Here is a 23,062-nt window from a genome sequence, read left to right on the forward strand (position 1 = left end):
CGGCACCCCATTTTTGGGAAATGAATTTTTTTCGACGGAGGAAATGTCGGTGTCTCATTTGTGATTGTAAAAAACGACGATTCCGCTAGTGTTTACTAAAGAAACAAGCATATTCGCGACATAATCGTTTCGTCGACGACAGAACGAGAGAGAGTTTCGATCCGCACAATATATAACGTTAACGTCTCTATAGTGGTTATAATAATAGCAACCAAGATGTTTCAGTCGCTCATACACGTTGCGTCGACATATTCGTACATCGTGACTGTTGAATTTACTCAAGCGACGATATCTCAACTGTTATTCGGAAAGAGTAGCGATTGCAACGTGAAACATAAAATTACGTATGAAGCAAGAAGTAATATTTGATGTATCTTTGCTGCACTTGCACTGCAAATCTGAAAGTGTTATTTTTAAACACATAGGTGTATAATTGGCTGAATATGTTTTTACACATTTCTTACCGTCTCAAATCGCGTCATTTAACACGTTCAAACGTATAAAATTCTAATTTATATATTATAAACGTGTTAAATAACGTGATTTAAAACCGCAAGTATAAAACGACGTATAAAAAGAGTTTCAGCCAATTACATGTTTATGCGTTTAAGAATAATACACTCGGATTTGCAGGGTGATTGAATAATAAACAGTCATTACACAGGAATATATTGGCACACCACTGAAAAATTCTAGTTATTATTGCGACATTAGATATCAAGGCATAGTGCCAATTTGTACACATCGTCCTCATATTGACCGACTGCGACTATTTAATCCCGTGGTTATTTTAACTGTTCGACGAAACTGAAATATACACGTGATTTTGATAACGTATATTCATTAAACTTTTTTTCTGCATTAATCCTATAAGAATCCGTCAAAGAATTCGTGAAAAATATCTGTGTTGAGAGTTCGTGAAGTATCTCTAAGTATAACACTAATAAACAAATTTCTTATCTTGATATTTGCTATTAAAGTTTACCTACTACTATAACATTGCTTAAAGACGCACTTGTTGTCAAGTACGATTTAATATTCAATTATGTCAGTATGTATAATAAGTATGATAAACAAATATAATATAAATAAACAAACTTTCTGTTTCATTATCTATTATTATTATTTTTATTGGTGTTAGAAATTTCGATAGGATTTGGGTATTTCAGAGAGAAAAGGAAACGGTTGTAAAGTCAAAGCAGTTACATTAATAAGGATTCAAATTTGAATTCAGTGCAATAACAAGAGTAAATGGAAATGAAAAAAAAAAATATTGACAGATTCAAGTTCAAATTCGTTCAATTTCGTACCTAGGAACATTTTAGAGAAACAAATCTCAAAGTTTGCAAGACTCAGGCCGGTATTTGTAGTTGTAAATTGTTGACGCGATCTCTAATTAAAAACAGCCAATTACATTTGGCTGTTTAGAGATTTCGTGTTGTATGAAATAAGTATTACACAAGTTAATAATCAGAGATACATAAAATATTACTTGCCAACCGATGACAGACTGCGAACGCTGGCCTTAAAGCACAGGTTCTTAAACTTCGAAATATTTCTTTATTTACGATGAATCTCAAACGCCCGTTAAGATCGAAAACATTCTACGTAACAAGTAATGAAAACATACTTGAAAATATATTGCTGTATCCTGCATTCTCCGTCCCGGCTCTCTGATTTAGAATCCTGCTCCTGACCGTTCTACGGTTCTCCAACGGTCACTGACACTCGCGCAAAATAACATTTGATCTGAGAGTACAAGCAAGATGGTACAAGCGAAATATAATCGCAATTTCTCTTTGTTAAGATAGGCTGCCAAGTTCACGTATGTAATCCGAGACACGCGTGTTCATTAACGCGACGAGAGCGCGAGATTAAATATTTCAATAGCCGACGAAATATCTCGCTCGCTCGCGACGGGAATCGTAAACACCTCACCGATATTCCGCGTCGCGTCGGCACGCGCGTCGTTCGTCGGCTCGAGACGCAATGACGCGGTCACGGACAAGTACGCAACGCGCGAGAGTACCAAAACAATCGGCGAAGTCACCTCCCCCCAATCGACCGTTGTCGTCGTCTGCCAGTCGATGACGCGCGGATACACGGTGGCCGAAAAATCACGGCATCAACGCTCTCTAAATATCCCCAACTTTCGCGCGCGAGGTGGTCAAACGATCAAATTGTTGAGACGATTATCAAGCGTCATAGCATTTAATTAACACATGCTTACTTAACCGCCGCGTTTCCGATCGACTACTACTTTCGTGCAGGATCACTGAGCGTCTGCTCACGATAACAATCAATAGCTGACTCCAGGACGGATTTCAGGCCAGGATACAGCAGCAATCAACGATGAGACTTACAACTCTCTTTTTCACCTTTCTTGAATCCTTAATTACTATGGAAATTTCTAACGCTAAGAAAAAAATAATAATGAACAGATCATGAAGAAAGATAGTTTGTCTCATTTTATTGACCCATTTAATTTTCATTAAGTTACCTAATATTTGCTTAGCGGAGTATTCTGTCTGCGATTGAGAAAGTCACACTCATTGAGTTTCATTATATAATCAGTGCATTAGCTTTTTTGATATTAAAAATTCAGAAAAATTGAATCTAGATGGATTAGTGAGATAATCGCATATTAAATAGGTTTTAAATTTTGAAACTTAGATATCTATAGAACGGCGATGACTAACAGGTTACAGTATCAAAAGATAATATTCCGTATAATGTTACACTTTGAGATTTTCCATTAATTCTTCAAGTTAGACAGAATTTGCAAAATTAAATATTAAGAATACCAACTCGAATAAATTCGACTTTTAAGTTAAATCTAACTCTATTGCTCAATAGAAATTAATTATTCGTCGACCAAGTGATATATATCGACATCGTCGTCCACGATTTATCGCCAACGTTTTGGCGATGTAATATTATGCCAATATTGTGTATCTATGAGACAATATTTGTCGAATAATCGAGCCAAGCTTTTTGTCTCAATAAATTTCATTATGCATCTCGATAGCAGAAAGATAGCAACTCATGTATGCTCATGCAGTGATGAATAAAAGACACATGAAGGGCGTGATATATGGAAAACGAGCGATTTCATCATCATTCTAAAATTTTTCTTTCCATCATTTTTAACCGCAATTTTTTCCGACAAAATATCTAGGATAATTACAATACTTATTAATTGCCAACAATTAATATAGACATAATGCAACTTAAAAAAAAGAAAAAAGTCTCTGACCTGGTTATAATAATTATATGAGATTCCTTCTCTGTTATCCCATTCTGGTCTTGGTCTGAAGGAAAGCGCCTTAATAGTCTTTGAACAGAGTGTACAGATACAGTTTCGATACTCTCCGTATCCTTGTTCGCCTTGATTATCTCTGCCTGAATAGAATTTACGCAAATCCATAATATATGCGCCTTCGCACCGCACTTGATTCTCCTCTTTATATATATCACTAATGTTTTGACAAATTTAATTAGCAATACATAATTGGCCCAACCTAATACGCGATTCCAAAGTATTGCGATCAATATAAAGTGTTTGCTTAGATGAAGCATTAAAGTTTCTCTCATACTCCTGAAAACGATTTCATGCGCTTCAATTCGCCTACGAGCGACGAACATTCGCTCGATTGTCCGTTATTAGTACGATTATGAACGTACAGGAGACCCTGCACTAATATATAAATGTTATTATTTTATAAGCAAAACTGACGATGAGTGTGACCGCTGCTGCTCCAAGTTATTCCGAGACTACTTCGAGACTACTCCGAGACTATTCCGAAGGCGCTTGAGAACTCTGCTTTTGGGAGCAATGGTGGGATCCACCATAACAAAGATGGCTATGGGATCAAAGAAGTTTGACGCAGGTAGAGAAACAGTAAGCAATTTTCAGAAATGTCTTCTCTCACCACGTGTGTACGTATGATCGCAATGCACCTCTATCTCGGCGTCTCTCTGATAAAATGATCGCTTCATATCGGTAATGCATCGCGAGCTTGAAAAAATTATTGATGAATTGAAACGAGCGTATATTTACCTACTTGTTAGCGTCAACTGTCCTTGGCAGAGATGACGTGTGGATTTACAAAAAAAAAGGAGCTCGTTATCTTTTTTTCTTCTTGCTTACATAAAAAAACAAGAACTACACAAAAAAAAAATATTCCACTGCCAAGGAGAGCAATTACTCAGTTTACTTTTCATCTTTTGAATAATGGTTATTTTCAACGAGGAATATTTTGTTGATAATATAATATCTTAAAATATACTCGCGACTTAAAATATACTCGTGAATTTTAGAAAAATTCACATTATCATATATTCAAAAGAGGAATTTATTTCCCTTACAAAGGATATTGTAAAACTATTCAAGAAAAAGTTGGTTCGATTCTCTATGAAGCAAAACAAATTTTTGCTTTAATTCAATATTCTGTTAAAATGCTAAATTCTGAAATGCTAAATTTACTAGGATTCAGAATATATTTGAATAAATTTGATACTTATGATGAACTTGTGACAGATTTACGGATATATGAACTTACGCAACACTTGAAGTAAATAATATTCACTTGGACATAGTATGTATTTTTCTGTGTGTGCAGCCAACGGATTTAGCCGTGCGATGGATGCAGTTTTTATCCGGTAAGATTAATATATTTAAAAACACGGGAATTGATGGCGCGTGTCGCGCGGTGCCTTTGAATTTCTAACACACTGACTTCGCTTGTGAGAGCGGAAGCGGAAGAAAGTCCGTCTCAAGCCGGATAGTGTGATAAGAACCGATCCCGGTTTTCTCGGCGGCGCAACAATCCCCGTTGTGTTTCCCCGTTCGCATCCTCCCTCGTCTCTAGTTAAGGATCATGTAATAACGATCTCGTCCCGAGACAAAGGACGCACCCCGAGGAAGACTCGAGCACTCCCTCTCGTTATTAACTCGTTAGACGCCGCGCTACCGGTACGGCTCCTCGTCGTTCCCCGGACCCGAGAGGACGACGATGGATGCGATAATTAGCGAGCAAAGAGCAGACTGTGCGGACGTTCCCCGGTAACTTCGCCGAGATGAATTCGCGACAGTGTCTTCGTCCTTCGTCGGTGTCACGGACGACGTCGCAACGGATTATCCACAACCCTTGTCTTTATAATTTTATGTCGTCAATGAATCATTGTTTTATCGAATACGCGCTCCCTTTCTCCTCTTTTTTTCTCTCTTTCTCTACTCTCTCTCTCGACCCTGACTCAGCGCTCGGATTTGAGGAAAATCCACAGGGAGGAAAAGACTACTGAGACAAGAATCGTTGTTGTTTCGAATCTTTCAAGATAAAATATCTGAGGCAAAATGTGGCTCCATTGATTTCACGTCAACGTGAAAAAAACCGTTGATTTATCGAAACGAACACCGATAATACGCGAGTGTCATAGAGAGTGTTACTTTCTCAAAGATCCCGCATCTTTCACTTTCTATAGTTGAGTGATAAGAAAATGGATCGAGCACTGACCTGAAACGACTGACAATAAGACAATATGACCTCAATGATAAATTACAAGTTATAGTCTACTATGACTATATGAAAAACTGCAGATTCATTTCATTCATAAAATGGTATCCAAACGTGTTTCTTTTTCTGACTGAAATCTTATGTAAGAAAGTCTATTCCATTAGAATTATATCTTTTTTATTTAGCGTTGGTTCCCAAGAAAACGGAAGAAAAAGAGAGAATATTGCGGAATTAGTCGCAGAACAAGTGAGGATGCCGCCTAGTTATTGACAAAACCAGATAAATTGATCCTATTGTTACTTATACATAAGATTGCTAACAGAATCCTCGCAAATTTATGTGAAGTCACGAGTGCCACAACAAATCTTTCCTCGCTTTAAAATGGGCGAAAATCGGCAAAATGGTTTTTTTTTGTCAATTTTCAAAAGCCAGTCAAATGAAAAAGTTGCAACCGTTTTAGACTACACATGCAGACTACACATTGGAATGTTGCTGAATCAAGTATACTCACTTCCGAACGTGAGTGTACCTAATTTCTGCGAGGACCTTTGTCCTCGCGAACAAGGATCAAGCTACAAAGGTTGCGAACCTTTATCCTTCCTTTGAAACAAAAATCAGGAAAACGATCAGTTATATCAGTTCTAAAACTCGTCATATAAAAACACTGCTGTCGACTACACATAAGCAAAAGAGATAAGATAAAAATAAAAGTAGAGCTGTAAATATATAACTGATAAATACTATAACTGATAAATACTATAACTGATTTTCACGAAGGTCATCTTTACTATTTTTGTACTATTCTTTACTAAGTCTTTGATCATTTTTCTTCTTTTAGAGAAATTTTTATTTCTTCGAGAAAAATGACTCTCTCTCAGCATTTCGAACTTTACTATGTTATACGAATAATGCACATGTGCAGTCTAGGCTCGCCTATTAAATATGTAAGTAATATTGCTATTCTCGAAGAGATTGATACCGGAAAAGTTTAAAAAAACAATTCGTAAGGAATCGAGACACGTATTACATCAACGGAATGATGTAAGTAAATTCCTGACAGAAAAGAATTTTTTGGATGTTTGCCCCCGTTTTCACTTTCTTTTCACACCTTTCCCCTTAATTTGACAAGACCACAAAGGTCTTGCTACTAAAAGATAGCAATGGACAGATAATAGACAATCTTCCGTGTGTTTTACACAGTGTATCATGCAACACACGACTTGCAAGACTGCGGTCTAATACTTATAATAACAATCAACAGTTTTGTATATCGTGACTTTCCTTTAACATCGCCGTAAAAAAAGAGTGTTACTCTTTTCTGAAATAACATTCTCCGTGTCTTTTAACACTTCTTTGACGCAGTATCGCGTTGAAATTGAATATCATCATTCACGTTATGCATTATGCAGTCAAATGAATAACGCGCGCGCGGAAACGTCGCGATATAATGTTCCTATGTGCATTTCATAAATGCAAATAAAACTTGTTTTGTAATCACTTGTTTGTTAATCATCGCACTTCCGTGAGCTATCGGTTCTCTATTCCTGAATAACGTCATACTCGACGTATTGCTGTGCATTTGTACGTTCCGTACCAATCGCAAGGTTGTAGTTTGACCAAAAAATGTTATCAACATTCTAGCACGCCGTGCTTACTGAGACAAACTTTCTTGTAACTATATAGAAAAAGGACATAATTGTCTGGAAAATATCTGTATTTTTTATATGATAATCTTCAAATGATATCACATAACATTAAACGAAGATAAGTGACTTGCAAGAATATATTTTGCATGATCTTTTCAACGAAGAAAACTCTATGTTTTGTGTTATTCAAAAGTAATTTTCATTAATGAAAAGTACAAAACATTAGATTGAGAATATGATATTTTTGAATATGCGTTATGTTTCTGGCGTTACCCTCCAGCTTTACAACTAATATACTTAAGTGAACAATCATTGTTTCATACGTAATAATCGTTCATTTAACGCTGCGTTAATCTCATTTTTGGATATGTCAAAAATAAAGATATTTTTCATAAGAAATGTCTTATGAAATGTCTTATGTCTTTTTCATAAGAATGTCTTCTTCTGTGTAAAGTCGAAGGTTCTGTTCAAAAGCAAGGACTTTTTTTAAGTATTCATATATTATCTAAGTTTGAATAGTGACACGTTTGAACATAGTTGAACAAGGTCGGAACAAATGTGCGAAACGAGTTAACATTCTTGAAGGTCGGGAGAGACAAATCGCCGTTAGAATATTTTTATTTTGGCGTCTCAGGGTACACGATACCGTAAATGGAGGGTCGCCTTCATTTTCGGGAAATCAGAATTTTTTATTATCAGACGGGATTTCTAGCGGCGTCATGGCGTTTAAGTAAAGCTTGACTAACCTTCTGTTGTGCCAGCCTGAACGACTCCTCAAAGTGCTTGTGAACTGCTTGCTCGGCCGCCCTCTGCTTCTCGAGCCTCTCACGTTCCATCTTCGCCTCTCGCTCGCGTTCGCGCTTCTCCAGCTCGCGCACTTCCGCCTCGCGGCGTTCTCTGTAACAAGCAGCGGGAAGCGTCCCGTCGTTATCACACGATTATGCGAATCAGTGCGTATAAATTGGCCGACGATTTACGGAGTCACCGTCGCTGTCGGCAAATTAAGCGTCGCGTTCTTATTTTGTCGACACTTTCCGTCGATTACTTTTAGTGGATCGCGAGCCTCGACACAACTTCCGAATAACTCTTAATTAACTATATAAATTAATGACAAATTACATACACATACAATAGTAGTTATATCTTTACTTATAATAATCTCACCCTTAATGGAGTCCTCTTATATGACTTCTTCTAAAGCTAAAAGAAAGATATTCTAACGCTAAAATATAAAGGATTCTGATTGGAAAGTGTTTATCTCCTTGAATTTCATAATCCAATTTTGATCAAAAAAGTATTCCTCTTCTAATGTGAAGAGGAATAATAATACGCTTAGAATACTTTCTTTTTTGTTTTAGAAGAATCTTCTTGACACTACGTATAAGAGGATTTCGCTAAGAATAAGATTATGTTTTTTGGGTTTATTTAGTGATAATGTGCGTGTATGTGTGTGTGTTTTATGTGTACGGACGGTTAACTTTATTTAATTAACATGTTCGCTACCAACGTCTCGTATATGTGACAGCAACATTATTCCATATTACCAAACTAAGTCTGTCTTACAAAATTACATAAAACTAAGAAAACACGAAGTGGACTGTGAGTAGAGTGTCCTTCAAATAAACTGCGATAATACGAATGTGTTAAAACGCTCGTATCTTAACGCTCTTTTGTACGCATGATCATTATCATTACGTGTTATCTCCGAGTCGAAACTGTCATTAGCCTCTGGTCTTGCCTCGATAATCAAAGTCCGTCGTCGGAGCGAAAATAGAACGAAAAAATAAAGCGACCTCGCCTCGTCGTTGACCGCGTCAGGCGTGAGGCATCTTTATACATTGCGTTCCGCAACGACGCTTAAACGACAGACGTAATTTATATGCGTGTAATTTATACGGCCGTAAAGGAACTTGGCTGGCTCTCTCATGCTCCCTCGCATTCGCATTCCTTATCGATCTATCTTCGCTCCACGGCCTACGTTCGTAAAGCTTGCCGTCGGAAACGTAGCGCGACGAGAAAGAAAGAGCGGCACGGGAGCTTGCAGCCGACCTTGTCCGAGCGTGTTATCAGCCGGCCCGTTATCAGATCGGCCACACTCTATCGCGGCATTCTGCCGAATTTAACCCGCGACGCTAAAAATTCCTCTTCACTTCAGTCGTATTTTATGTGAGCCCACGCAGAAAGAAACGAATACGATTTTGCGCGATCGACAAAAAATAATGATGACGATAAAAAGCGGCATACGTTAAACTTTCACTCCTACCGAGTCGCATCGTCGGCGCAATCGATGTTTTATTTATACCACTCGCAATCTTGAAAACAAAAAAGAATTCTAGGAAGTAACAGGTTTTTTGTCCTGGAGAAAATTCGCTCGCCTCGCGCAAATGCAACGCGAGTTGCTTTGCACGCTCTCTCTCTCTCTCTCTCTCTCTCTCTCTCTCTCTCTGTCTCTCTCTCTCGTTCCTTCTTCCTCTCGCTTTTGCGCGTGTACGTGCGCGCAACGACGAAGATAATAAAACGCAACGGCTGCCTCTCGGTATATATCTCGCGACTTTTTCAAGGGGGCGCGGGGAGATAAGCATTCATTAACGCTTGCGCAAGTTATTTATACTGTTACGTGCGCAACGCGCGTGCTTATCTGCGCGCTCGGTCGGCGGACCTTACAATGCACGCGCGGGATCCGCGCGCGATAAATACGTCCGCACGTATCTTTTTCCATTTCTTGTCTCTCCTTCTCTCTCTCTCTTTCTCGTTCTCGCTCGCTCCCTTTATCTCAGCGCGCAGATGTTCGTGCGCGCGGAACGTATTCTCGTGACTCTGACATCGTCCTGAAAAACCAGATTCCCGCTCACGTAGGTATCTCTCTTTTTTCACGAATGTTGAAACTGAGCGAGAGATAAAGGAAGAATAATCCGGAAATCTCGGGCACTGCCTATTTGCAAAGCTGATCGAAGCAGTAAAACGTCTATTTTCTTCTCAAGGTCGACGCAACGGTTTGTATTTTGGTCGAGTATCCAATCAGCTAAACGGCACCGTCTGATTTTCAAGGTGAAATAATATTTTGTGTGATAACGCATGTGAAAATGTGTGTGCTTTCTCGTAAAATAAATAGATCTTAATTCGACGAGACAGAAACAGGCTAACGCCAAAATACGAAGGACATTCCGCGACAAGATTTTCTGTCCTCAATAATGCTGTACAGTCTCTTCCTGGCGTAATATAATGTAGGAGGAAAAAAACGCGATATAACTTAGCAATAATTAGCGAGGTTATCGTTGATAACGTTACTCAATATTTTCATTCATCGAATGTCGACGCTATTCAGCTATACACGGATTGTCCAGACGGGACAGAAGAAGTTAATCGGCATGCCTCGTATTCGCTGGCGCGGCATTAAAATTCATAACTGCACGCGTCCTCCCTCGGTTCAAGTGTCGAGGAACTGCGTTTTTGTTCGATTTCCGAGGACAACGCAACGCGCCGAGCTGCGTATTTGCATGACGATACTCCGCGACTCGCAACCGAAACGCTCGTATATATCACTGCAATTGTGTAAACACACACGGACTTATCTGCTCCGCCGTTTGCCTGACAGCGCGGAATAGGAACGCGATTGCGCGCGAAGCGACTTCGTTATCTGAGATTTCGCGCGCGAACGCAGCGAGTCGCCAGAATAACGGTCGATTTTGCGATTCGGCGAATCGCATACTGCGCGGTGTTTAGTAGCAGCATGTTCGACGTGATTGAAAGCCGCCGTTCCCGTCGTCATCGAAGACGCATAACGCTACTCTGACACACGGACCCCGTCGTAAACGAGCTTGAAAATTATGACAGCCTCACGAGACGAAGTTGGCAAACAGATCTGTCATTACTGCGCGTGCGAGCGAAAGTATATCACGACGCGACGTAATCATCGAGTAAACACGTGGCTCATTTAATGAGACATGAATCAAGCCGCAGGAACGTACTCCTCGACGAGCTCGGCCTTCGATACAATGAAGGTCACCATGAAGTCCAATTGCATTGCTCAATTATTTATATTTAATTATCATATTAAAAACTTTGAAATGCAGTCTAATTCTCGTTCTTTTAATTTCTGATGACACATATTTGTATTTGCGAATGGATTTATATCTATTAATTTTTATATATTTTCTTGTCTTGCACTTGGGAAAAGTACTTGAAAATTTATTTATAAAAGAGAGAGATACAAAGTTTATCTCACATACTCTCTTTTCAGTACGTAATCTTGCGCACCAAAGATTATTATTCCCGTTAATTGAGCAAATTAAATTGTGCCGAAGAATTCACCGATAGAACGATAGCAATTGAAAAAGTCAGAATGAAGTCTTATCGCGCGCAATTATCTCCGACAATAGCCGCGCATATCTGACGCTTGCTATCGATTATCAAGATAATAATGGATTTTGAATCAAGAGATAACTCGGCGTCGATGTTAAACTTAACGCTATCATTGAAGAGAATCGTTTCTCCGATCGTGAGGGACACGTTTTGCGAGATTGGGCGCGCGCGAGTGTTACGAAACGTTCTGCATGACACGCGTTGTCGGGGCATCGCCGCGAGGAAGAAATAAAAAGTGCAGATCCCGTTGACGCATTCAAGCGTGCACAGCACGCCTGCCGGCCGCTTCGCGGCAGAGAGGATCACGACGACGACGGCGTGCATAATGCCGACGCGACATAACGCGACTCGGCAGCAGCAGCAGCGAGAGTGCCGGGAGAAACGGGGGGTTTGCTTCCAGGAGAGATCCGCGCCTGGAGAAGCGCGTGCTGCGCATTCTTAGAAGGCGTAACGTGTCATTACCAATGACTTCGCGCGCGTGTTTTGAGCCTACACACACATATCTGTGGAGTGCCGTGAAAACATCCGCGCGTCGAATTTGACAGATCAATCCTTTTCGGAGCGAGCGTTTCTCGCAGCAGGCTGGCTGTATAATTTGCGTGTTTCGCTCACGGGCAACGCTCTCGATGTTCTCGGCTCTCGCCCCGATATGTACTCAAATAGACGACTTTCATGATTGTCACACGTGAGACACATACATACACACGATCGATGATGGAAATTTGACAATTCTCTTAATTACATTTATGAAGTAAATATACTGTATCGTATTAATTTGCAAAATTTACATCATACAACATAACGTAAATTTCTGTTTCGTCATTCCATGTGATATAAGTGTAATCTGATCAGTCATAAGGGACTCAACGTTGTTGAATTTCGTAATTTAATATACTTAAAGTTTACGTATATTAATCTATCGGGTTAGTTAACGCGTGGAGGTAATCAGATTAAATCACGAAAATGATAAGGGCGAACGATAACGTTCTCAGACACAACAAGACTGTGGTATATGGGGGAGAGAGGGAGGGGGAAAGAGAGAGGCACACACAAAGAGAAAAAAAGAAACGACTTCGTGCCGGGGGTCAATGTAATTCAGAGAACGCATGGTCGCTCGGAATGACTGGTTTCCTCAGTGAGGTTAATCGCCAGACAGGAAAGAGAGATGCCCGAAGGCCGAGTGGTCAGGAATTTCTACCTGCGCCTCCCTACCTGGCTCCTCTTTTTCTTTATCTTTTTTCCCCGCCTTGGCAAGATCGTTTGTTTGGAAATCGAGTGGGGACAGAGAGTCGCTGGGCCCCCGATCAGTCCTATCTCTCCGATCTCAATAAAACCGGTCCGCGGTACGGGATTGGTGCCGCTGTTGTTGTCCAACAGGCACAGGTTAATACGTGGAAAAATTCGACCACTCAGAAACCGAGTCCCTCCACGGGTAGCCAGTGTATCCCCGAAAATGCTACACTGTTACATTGCGTTCTCGTCCTCCGTTTCGTGCGGGCACGTTATTTTTTGCTCCGCCGAGTTCGTACAACGTGATGTTCATTCGTATCGATGCCTTCACGCGACGCGAATCGTGAAGTGGACGTGAAGTGAATACATTAAGTTCCTCCGCAAGATTGCTCGACAGTGAGAAGCGAATTCACGTTTCGGCGAGAGAAAATCCGCCGGTGAAAAAATCATAGTTTTGGTGGCCATCGATTTTGTGAAAATTCGCCCGACCATTTGAATATTACAGAGTAATGTGATATCAAATTCTAAAGTTGCAAAGCGTGTGACGAAGTGTCTAGCTTATCTTCGAATAGTTCTCAGTATAGGTAAGGTTATGATTTTTAATAAGGTAAAGATCTATGTGACAAGAAATCAAGAAATCTTTCCAAGTGTTTAATCTGATTTGTCGAGAAAATTAATTAATATTATATAATATTAATGACTCACTTGATTTCTGTAAAGATAAATGCAAGATATACGATATATCGAGAAAACGACTCGCGAAGAGATAAAATTGTTATTGTTTTTGTATTTTTGCGAAAGCAAACTGAGAAACAATAATCTAAGGCCGACTGCTCTGTATTCCAATACTATCAAGAAACTCCTTTTTCTCTTTTCTCGTCTCTTATTCTATAAAAGCGAGAGTAAATATTTCCAATACTGAAGATGCGCTTTCTCGCATGGCTCACCCAAAACTAACGCCTTTCACACAAAGTTTACATAAATAGCGATTATTCTTCCCAGTATAATGTCTGGAGCAGCAGAAATTCTCGATATTCGAAGAAGCGTCATTGATCGGCTCGCACGAAATGTTTACAAGCATAACGAGAGTTCGCAGCGACGAGACAACGTGCCACGTGGTGGTCTCTCATTGTTATCCAGTTATCGCACGAGGAATTTCAAGGACTACACGAGGAACGAAACAGAATTGACTCGGCTCGACTAAGCACAGATCAAATCAGCTTAGCTCAGCTCGGTTCGAGTCGCGTGACGCGTTCGCGACTTGAGTAAATATGCAATCGCGTAAATATCGGGACGCGACGCGATGCAAGATCTCAACTCAGCGGCGTTCAATTAAAGATTAATAACATTCCTGAGATCGATCAGGAGACGAGGAAATACAGTCGCCACGTATATGCGTGCGGTCGCTTATCGATCACTATATCGGCGCGATATTTCAATGTCGCTCCAGGCGAGCGACTCGATTACGCCTGACATTCGATCGAATCCTCGCGAGTCTCATGAATCTTGCAGGACGCCTCGAGGAATCCTTGTGTGCGATGCCTTCGTCCCCTAAATGTTTGATCCAAATTCTAAGACGGTCAAGAACTAATCGCGAGGTGGAAAATTGATGAGGAGACGAGTACCTACTTCTCGACGGAATGCGATGATTCAGTGTGACCATAACGGCCATTTTTGCCGACGTTTGTTTAAACCTTGATCTGTCTTTGAGTCTTTGCGTGAGTACAGTTCAAAGTCAGATTTAAGGTTTAATGAAGTTATTCACCAGATGTGTATTTTCAGTGGCGCATCAAAGCTATTCATAAATTCACTGTTTATCGAACAACGTTTTTATGGATTTCTTTCATTGTCTAAATAATAAATGTTAGTTGGAGTGAAAATTAATTTCGTGATTCCGCTTTGCCATAATTTTCTCAGTACAAAGTTATTCAAGGCATAAAACAGGAATTTTCTAGTCTACAATCGACCAAAACTCGTCTGCAATATGCGGGGTAAGCTTGGGTGTTTACAATTTAGTTTAAGTGTATAAACTCCTTGAACAACGTCGGGAGAAACGGGCATAATACGTTGGACGTGTTTTGAAACACTCTTCGTTACTCGAAATATTCAGTTCGACACGTGGCACTTCACAATTCCGCGTAATCTTAGAGAAAAGCACGATGCTGAAGCGCAGTGCTTCATCGTATTCCTTCCACGTGGCCGTCCTTGTTCGACCGCCTCTTTGCTCCGCCGTGCGAGGTGAACGCATTCAAGAAGGAAGCCAACGTTAATTTTCCCTCCACGACCATTAAATCGTTTCGTGCCGCGTTTCGCAATACATTTCGACCATGACGGATACGTACGAACTGCGAACGTGATCTAGAATTTTAGAGCGACTGCTCTGGGCACGCCTGACCCGATTTCGCCGTAAGTTGCAACTTGCTTTTGAACGGAGTCTCGCTTATTCTGGGCTTGGCTACGCACAAATCGTCTCTTACTGTTCAACTTGCGAGAATCATAACACGATGATTCACGATCTTCAAATTTACACAAAGAGTAACCGAAGAGAGTTTACCGAGGAGAGGCGAATGGTCGACGAATTTCTGAAGAGGGACCTGAGAACACCGTGACGAGGACGTGTACAAAAGTAACAAATGTCGACTAGAACAACACGGCGCGCGCGTGTGTGTGTGTGTGTGTGTGTAGTGCGAAGACGCGAATTTCTATTTTGCGATGTAAATTTGAGCGGTGTGACGAGCAACAGCCGAGCGAACGTAGAAGTGTGCGGAGAGCGCGACGCGATTTGCAAGGGAAATCCAACAGACGCGTAAATGGAGCCGGCGGCGACCTTCGTCGAGGCGATTTTCAATCTCCGTAAATCATCTCGGGCGCGCTACGGAGATACGCCATGAATAAGAGATAATAACGGGTTGAAAAGGAAAAAAAGAGGGAGAAGAAGAAAGGAAAAAAAAGGAAAAATCGCTGACACACGAAGGCGGCGAGGATCGGCGGAATTTCGTTGCGCAACGCGCAACGGCGAAGGCGAGAGATTTCAATCGCCTACGATTACAGCCGCACGTGCGCCCGTTGCTCGCTCGCTCGTTTGTTCGAGCGCACGCCTGCGCGAATCGGTCCATTATCGATTCAATTCGGCCTATCGGCGATAAGCGATTTTTCGTACGGGCCGAGGTCAGGCCGGTCGCGGATCCTACGCGCCAAGGTAACGGCGCGCGGTAATGAATATAAATCACGAACGCTCGATTAACCGCATTAACGATCGCTCGAAAGAATTTCTTTCGTTCCTCGAGAGCCGCTCCTCCGAGCGACGTGACCCACTTTGCGCGATGCTCCGACGCGAATACGTAAGTCTACGCGAGCCGTTGCGGAAGCCTCGCTCGAATTCCGCGAGAGGAGTTTGCCGATGCTGGCGTGTCACGACGATGTCGAAGAGGGCTGACCTCTCTCGCGCTGACCCGTGCTCCATGTTGTTTCATATTTTACGAGGACTTAATCTTCGTGTCTGCAACGTATCGTAATAACGGCGTGTCGTCGTCACTGTGCGAAGTCTCGTCACGAACAAATCCCTCTTTCGACCGCAGTATTCCACTTAACGTCTACCTCGATCCGAAGCCCGCGTCAACTTTTGATCTTATTTTATCTACCGTTTCGCCGAGAGGTTCTCTCCTTAGAACTTAATATTTTATATATTTTCTGCCACTTACAGACACCAAGAATTTTCAGGTAAATTAAATTTTAGGATATACAGATTACTACCAAAAAGTTACCAAAAAATCGACAATAGAACTGAAACTTCAACTCGGGGAGTTTCGAAGATCGGAGAAATTATTTGTTGTCTTCGACGATTTTTCTTTTAATTTCTTGAATGTCGCGTTTGGCTTCGCGTTGATCGTCTGTCAGTTTCGTCAATGCGCGTCAAGAAGAAATAATTTTGTATGGCTCGCAGCTGCCTCTGTGTATGTCCCCAAGACGAGCACGCGGGCATCGACGCGTTCGCTGTTTCAACGCGAGGGAGAGCGCATAAAATAATCCCGCGATACGCACGCACGAGAAAACTCGTTAGCCGGCTCCTCCCTGGCTCGATGTTCGTTCCGTTGCACGTCGGCTTCGCCGTACGATCGCGCGCCGCAAATTAGCGCTTGCATTCCTACGCTTTCTGCACCCGCCGCCGCCGCGTGATTACCGTGTGATTTCTACGTGACGTAATTCCACCGACCGCGGACGGAAACCAACCGGCAGATATAGATGGAAAAGAGAGAGAGTAGGGGAGAAAGAGAGGCAGAGGATAAGACACATCGAGGTGGGTCAGGTAGTCTGGGAGGAGAGGAAGGCGGAGGCGCGATCGAGACGGAACGAGTTTCGCGCGTGTTTGCGTACACGTGTGCACTTTCCTTGCGTGTATGTGCATATGTACGTGTGCACGCGAGACGTCGGCCAATGCATCATTTAGATAGCGCATAGGTATATAACGCGGAGAAACGGGGGGAGAGAGAGAGAGAGAGAGAGAGAGAGAGAGAGAGAGAGAGAGAAAGGAATAGAACGCCTTGGCGTAACGGGCGCGCGTCTGTCTATCTATCGAGTGACGCAGCAGGCGGACAGAAACGACCACGTAGCCGCGACGTCTCGGCGGTTGCTGCACGTGGGAACAATACGATCGCTCCACGGGACAATTTATCACGCATTTGCATCGCCGTTGACTTGGAGCGGATCGTAAATCACACCGTTCTCGCGCTGTAAAGTAATAATATATCCGGGCGTCGGTGCTGATGACGACGACGACGACGACGACCACGACGCGATGATGAAGACGACGCGGTGGGGGAGAGGAAGGCCTACAAGTGTCTCTCGTTGAGTAATGACAAAAAAGGCGAGCACGGCCTTGTGATCGAAGATGATCTCTCGTCCGCCGTGTCTGGATCACAGCTTCGGCCGTGATAGAGATCGGGAGAAAGTGCATTTGAATAATGACGCGCTTGGTAAACTCGCATCGGGGATTACGACACACATTTTCAGTTAATTACTCGCGTATAATTCCCTGTTTCTGATTCTAGATTTCATCGCGCGATGCGTCTTGCTTTATGTGAATGTGCGAACGACGCTGGGTACTGAGGAGGAAAACTTGAAAATTTACTTGTGGGATATAAATATTTGTTTCTGAGAAACGGAGTTTATTTCTGTGAGGTAAACTTTATAAATAATTACAAATGAATTGTCAAGTATTTTTCCTCAGCGTATTCTTGAAATCCAACTGCGCGAAACATTGACACTGTTTTTTCTCATATAATTTTTTCTTCGATTTTACTATGTCTTTGATGGTGCAGGAATAGCGAGCTCTATCTCGCTAAGGAACATCGAATTTCGCTAAAAACGACGAATCTTTTAATAGCATATTTCCTAAAAGTTCGTAAGGTATAAGTAATGCATGTGCAATGAAAGGACTGTCAATTATTGCGAATCGTCGACCTATTGCTCGGTTACAAAATTCTATAGTAGTGTTTACTATAAAATTCTTTCCATGTATGAATAATACTACGAGTATCACAGGGCCTTATAACACCCAATTTATATCATGTCTCTTTCATCTGATCGCAGCGCCAGAAGAAAGTAGAGTTCCTCAAGCCAGAGTTAAGACATCTTTTGCCATTTGTAAAAAATGAGTGAGTGAGTGAGAGAGAGAGAAAAAGAAGCTGCAGCGTCATTTTAGTTTTAGGGAGAATTTACATCTTGACAGAAAAAAACAAAAAAGCAAAAGTTAATCAGAACTCGCGATGGTAGTCAGCTGGTAGTCGAGAGTTTCTGTTTTTTTATCAGCGCGAGTTCCGACCGGCTTATGCTTTTCTATTTTCTGCCAAGATGTGAATTCCCCTTAGAGCTTCTCTTTCACCTTCACTCACGTTACTCCCAAAAATGACAGACGTGACGCAGTACAGTCAGAAATCATCATGCTTTGTCCAAACTCTGACTAGAGAACGACCTCTAGAAGCAAGTATCTTTACCTCTTACCTTATCCTCGGTTTCGCCGAGTCTCGGGCTCTAAAAGAGGTCAGCGTTCGACGACGTACGCACGACCGGTGGCGGGCAATAAAGCGCGACGAAACGGCTCTCTCGCGAGCGAGCGCTCAACTTTCGTTTTCGTCGTCTTATTGGCACACATAACCTAGAAATAACCGCGCGCGAAAGGAAGTGCGACGCGGGCACGATTGTAATTTCAATGAAGCCGACACATGACGACGCCGCGTCACCGCGCCGGAGAGGAGAGGATGGGGAGGGGAGAGCGCGGCGTGGCGCGGGGAGACGAGAACAGACTTTTGTTTCGCTCGCCGCGGAGTGCCACTTTGAATGAACTGTGTCACACGCGCCGCGCGAGCAACATTTACGACGTCCCGGCGAAACTAGTTCCGCGAATGCGCCCAACTGACGGGCCTCTATGCGCCGGTCTATAGAAAGCCCCGCCGCCGCCGCGCGCGGTGAGCCTGCTCTCTCGGTAAATGTCACTAACCTTATAACGCCCCTCCACCGACCTGCGAGAGCACCTGCTACTGCCTGCCTGCCTGCCTGCCACCGCCGCTTCGGAACTTGTACGTTAATACCTGTCGCGAATGACGTCTCGTCATATTTACGTCGCGATGTCGATAAGCGGAGGCTACCGGCGAACGCGACCTCGAACGCGGGCAGGACGCGGCGACGCGAAACGTCAAATCGCGATCACACCTCAGGAGGACAAGAGAGGGCTCCCTCGACTCGTAGAAACCGAGCCGCGCTGTTCCTCTCGTCGTTGACCGCTCGAGGAAATTTCTCTCGTTTTTTCTGTGTTGCGTAACCGCTCGCGCGGCTGTAACTCTTCGCCGTCGGCGGCGTTTCGCCGAAGACGGATACGCGGGCGTATCGTGAGTAAATGCATTAAGTGTATTTGACTATGTGCAATCTAATCTCTGCGGAGAGAAAAAGAAGTGCGATAAGATACGGCCGGTGCAAAAATTAGGCGCATCCCTCAATCAGACGCCGCTCACGCCGCGTATCGCTTCCGCGTTCACTGAGCGCGCACGGTGTACCGTTAGCCGTTTCCTTGAGCGTGATATTTTTAAAGACGAACGTATCGTAACGTAAGACACTGCTACATTCGCAATGAGACAAAAACAAACAGTTAATCTAAATAGAATTACAGTTTTATAGCATTTTTTATCTCAACCATATTTTTTGCTTGTTCTAACATGAAAGTCGTAGTAATAATAATACGTGTATAAAGTTATTATTATAGCAAAATTATAATAAGAATTTCATAAGAATATATTTATAATTCTTAAATCTTATAAACTATTTATAAAATTTATAAATATTTTCTTACAAATTCTTATTAATACAACAATATAATAAAGCAAAATATTTATAAGAATAAAAATATATTAATAAGAAAAATATATTTGAATAAAAATTCATATAAAAATTGTTTTCTTCGCCATAACTTGCATTAATCATTTCTCTACGTGATTATAGTTACAAGTATCAAATATTCCTTTTCACTACAGGCACAGTTCAGTGTGATAATTTTATAAGCAATTTTTTAAGAAAGAGAATCAACGTTCATGCCGATTGCACCCGCCAGAAATCCGCGCTCCGTGCGCGGAACGCACCCGGAATACGCGAGCAAAATCAACGGTCAGGCTTCGACGCGTGCTCGACGTCTGCAAAATTGCTCGTGCAGAAAGCGCCGTGCCAAAAAGGCGTCGTCTCAACCGCCGGCCTCCGCCGCGCTCTATTTTCGGCCCGGAGCGTTCGGACGCAAAACGAGACTGCTCGGTGGTGTTGGGATATTACGTGACGTGCAAATCGGACAGCGGTGGTCATGCGTTGCAAAACCCCGCGACAAAGTCGCCCATGATATCGCTGTATTTAGGAGGGAGTAACTGTCGGCGCGTAAAAAGAGCGGCGGCCCGATCGTCGATCATAGTCGATTTGATACCGACGCTTTTTCCTTTGACCGAAGGTACCGATCGCAAAGTATTTACAATCTTAGTTCTTGTTCGCCGTTATATAATTCGTTCCATCAATTGTGATTTAGACCTCGACGTGGTAATTCCATCACGCCAACTTTCCTGGCGATGCCAGTACACCGTGAGAGAACAGATATTTAAGAAGTAAGAAATATTTCTTCGGTGAGTACTGTAATAACACATTTATTTAAGTCTAAATTCGTTTAAACAGAACTGGCAATTGTTTTCGTGAAAAGGTGAGGCTTTAAGAAAACGTATATTTTCTTATTTGAAAAGTATTTTATATTAGTATACAATGCATTGTTAGTATTTAACTGAATAAATATCCTTTATTTCGTAGATTTCTTTCTCTCAGAGTGAACTTCTGACGCGGTTTACTCTCAAAAACGTCCGTTCTCTCTACTTGATATCAAATTAAACCTAACTATTTTCAGCTGATGAATGGGAATTACCGCCAGCATATCGTGTTACTACCGTGAACGCGACGCAGCGTTTGAATTTCTTCCAAAAGGCGAGACGCGTACCTCGCGTACTGTTTACAGTGCAGCAGGAATCGCGCAAAATAATGATCGCCATACGGTGAATGCCCCTTGTAAACTGCCGCAGCTGGCTCGCTCGAAAATTATTTACGTAGTCTATCTAGAGCTGAGAGAGACAGAGAGAGAGAGAGAGAATATTCTCCGTCGATTTAATCCGGCCCGAGGAAGTTTCGCGTCGAGGAATAATGTTTTACGATCGGTCGAACAGCGCGGTGCGCAGAAGAAAGGCCGGGAAATGAACGACGGCGGCTTACACTACGCAAAGCGAGGGATGCGCACGCTTATGTGTGTGTGCGTGCGTACATATGTGTATGTGTCTGGGGAAGACATCGTATCGTCGGCATCGAAGCGGAAAGCTAAGGGGCGATCAATAAATCCGTGAAAGAAACCCAGGCACGAAAGGTCGAATGCTCGCGCGAGGGCGGTTTCCGAGGGGTTGATACGGTCGATCGATCCGATGGATGCTTTTCGGGACAGTAGGAATAACGGCTCGACGGCAAAGGGGGACTCGAAATCGTATAATCGCCCGCGTGTTCTGCGAGAACTCGTGTACACATTCATTCTCGTGCGCGCATATGTTCAGTGATATTCGTCGGCATTTTGATTATATAAGGATATAAGCGCTCGCGATAATAGTGCCGACGTTCCTCTGTATCTTTCGATTATCTGAGACGTACGCGTGGGATTTTACGTTAATCAACTGCTATTATCATACTATTATCTTGATAATTGTCTACGAAAAAGTATAGATGCGGATATAAGTGGAAGTATTAAGCAACGAGATGTGACTGATTTATTTCGAACCAAATAACTGCAAGCATGATAACTCGCGCGCAGAGAGAGTTGTGTGTGTGTGTGTGTGTGAGAGTGAGAGAGTCTTATTTAAATCGTACATTTATATCTCGTCAGAATATGCGAAGTCGCTGGCAGAGTCGTTCAAAAATGTCCGTGACCCAAGTATCGGAAATCCGTGATTGAAGTCGCGAATTCGTGTAGGATGATCCCGAAGCGCGGTGGAACTTTAAATTTGGAACGTCCTTGCGGGGACAGGCAGGTCGGAAGCTACTGCGAGCAGAGGGAGCGAATCGATCCCGAGGACACTCGAGGGCTGACAGAACAGTACACCCGTTATTTTCGGATGCAACGAAGGTAACCTCGTTACGTGTAACGAGCACGAGCTGCTCGCGTAACGAGGAATTAATCTTTCGACTTGATGCATAACGCGCGTCCCCGGCGCATAATCGAACGCATAATCCGGCGCAAGAATCGCCTTGTTCCGACGCCTCGAGTATTCACGGGAGAGATCCCGGGTACGAGAGAGATCTTTACGAGTCGTACACGCTGCTCTCATTAGCCGCGAGTATCCTTTAATGGAATTCGCGGGGAATAATAACGCGATGGTGAGAGAATAATCGTCCGAAAGAAGAGCCGCGGATATCACACACTCCCATGTTGCAATTTACGGCGTTTGCGGAGCGTGAGTTTGCGGGAGATGTTTGCAAATCGCGAATAAAGGAGACGTCATTGACCGCGTTTCGACAGTACTCGCGGGATACCCATCGCCGTCGTGAATAATCGTTCGCATTGAAGGAAACCGCCATCACTTCGACTGCTTTCAGTCAAGATCCTGTCCTGCTCGACGCCGAGACGAGAAAACGTCATTCCCGGGCGCCCTCCCCCGATTGCCTTGGAAGCAAGTCAACGAGCGCCTCCATCGCGCCGTCTTACGAGAGAGAGAGAGAGAGAGAGAGAGAGAGAGAGAGAGAGAGAGAGAGAGAGAG

The 23,062-nt window shown here is 42.7% G+C and overlaps 1 protein-coding gene across 5 annotated transcripts in view; it reads right to left on the reverse strand.

The window, feature by feature from the left end:
- LOC116851235 (probable JmjC domain-containing histone demethylation protein 2C) overlaps positions 1-23,062 on the reverse strand; it is a 402,970-nt gene that overhangs the window by 30,481 nt on the left and 349,427 nt on the right. For all 5 annotated transcript variants that reach the window (XM_032830457.1, XM_032830456.1, XM_032830455.1 and 2 more), the window contains exon 9: positions 7,909-8,059. In XM_032830457.1, the coding sequence (XP_032686348.1) occupies positions 7,909-8,059 (151 nt within the window). The remainder of the gene's footprint in view (positions 1-7,908; positions 8,060-23,062) is intronic.

The sequence above is a fragment of the Odontomachus brunneus genome, unplaced genomic scaffold (assembly GCF_010583005.1).
Source record: "Odontomachus brunneus isolate Ranch 3 - 2012 unplaced genomic scaffold, Obru_v1 Obru_scaffold_169, whole genome shotgun sequence".
In the NCBI taxonomy this organism is placed as follows: Eukaryota; Metazoa; Arthropoda; class Insecta; order Hymenoptera; family Formicidae; genus Odontomachus; species Odontomachus brunneus.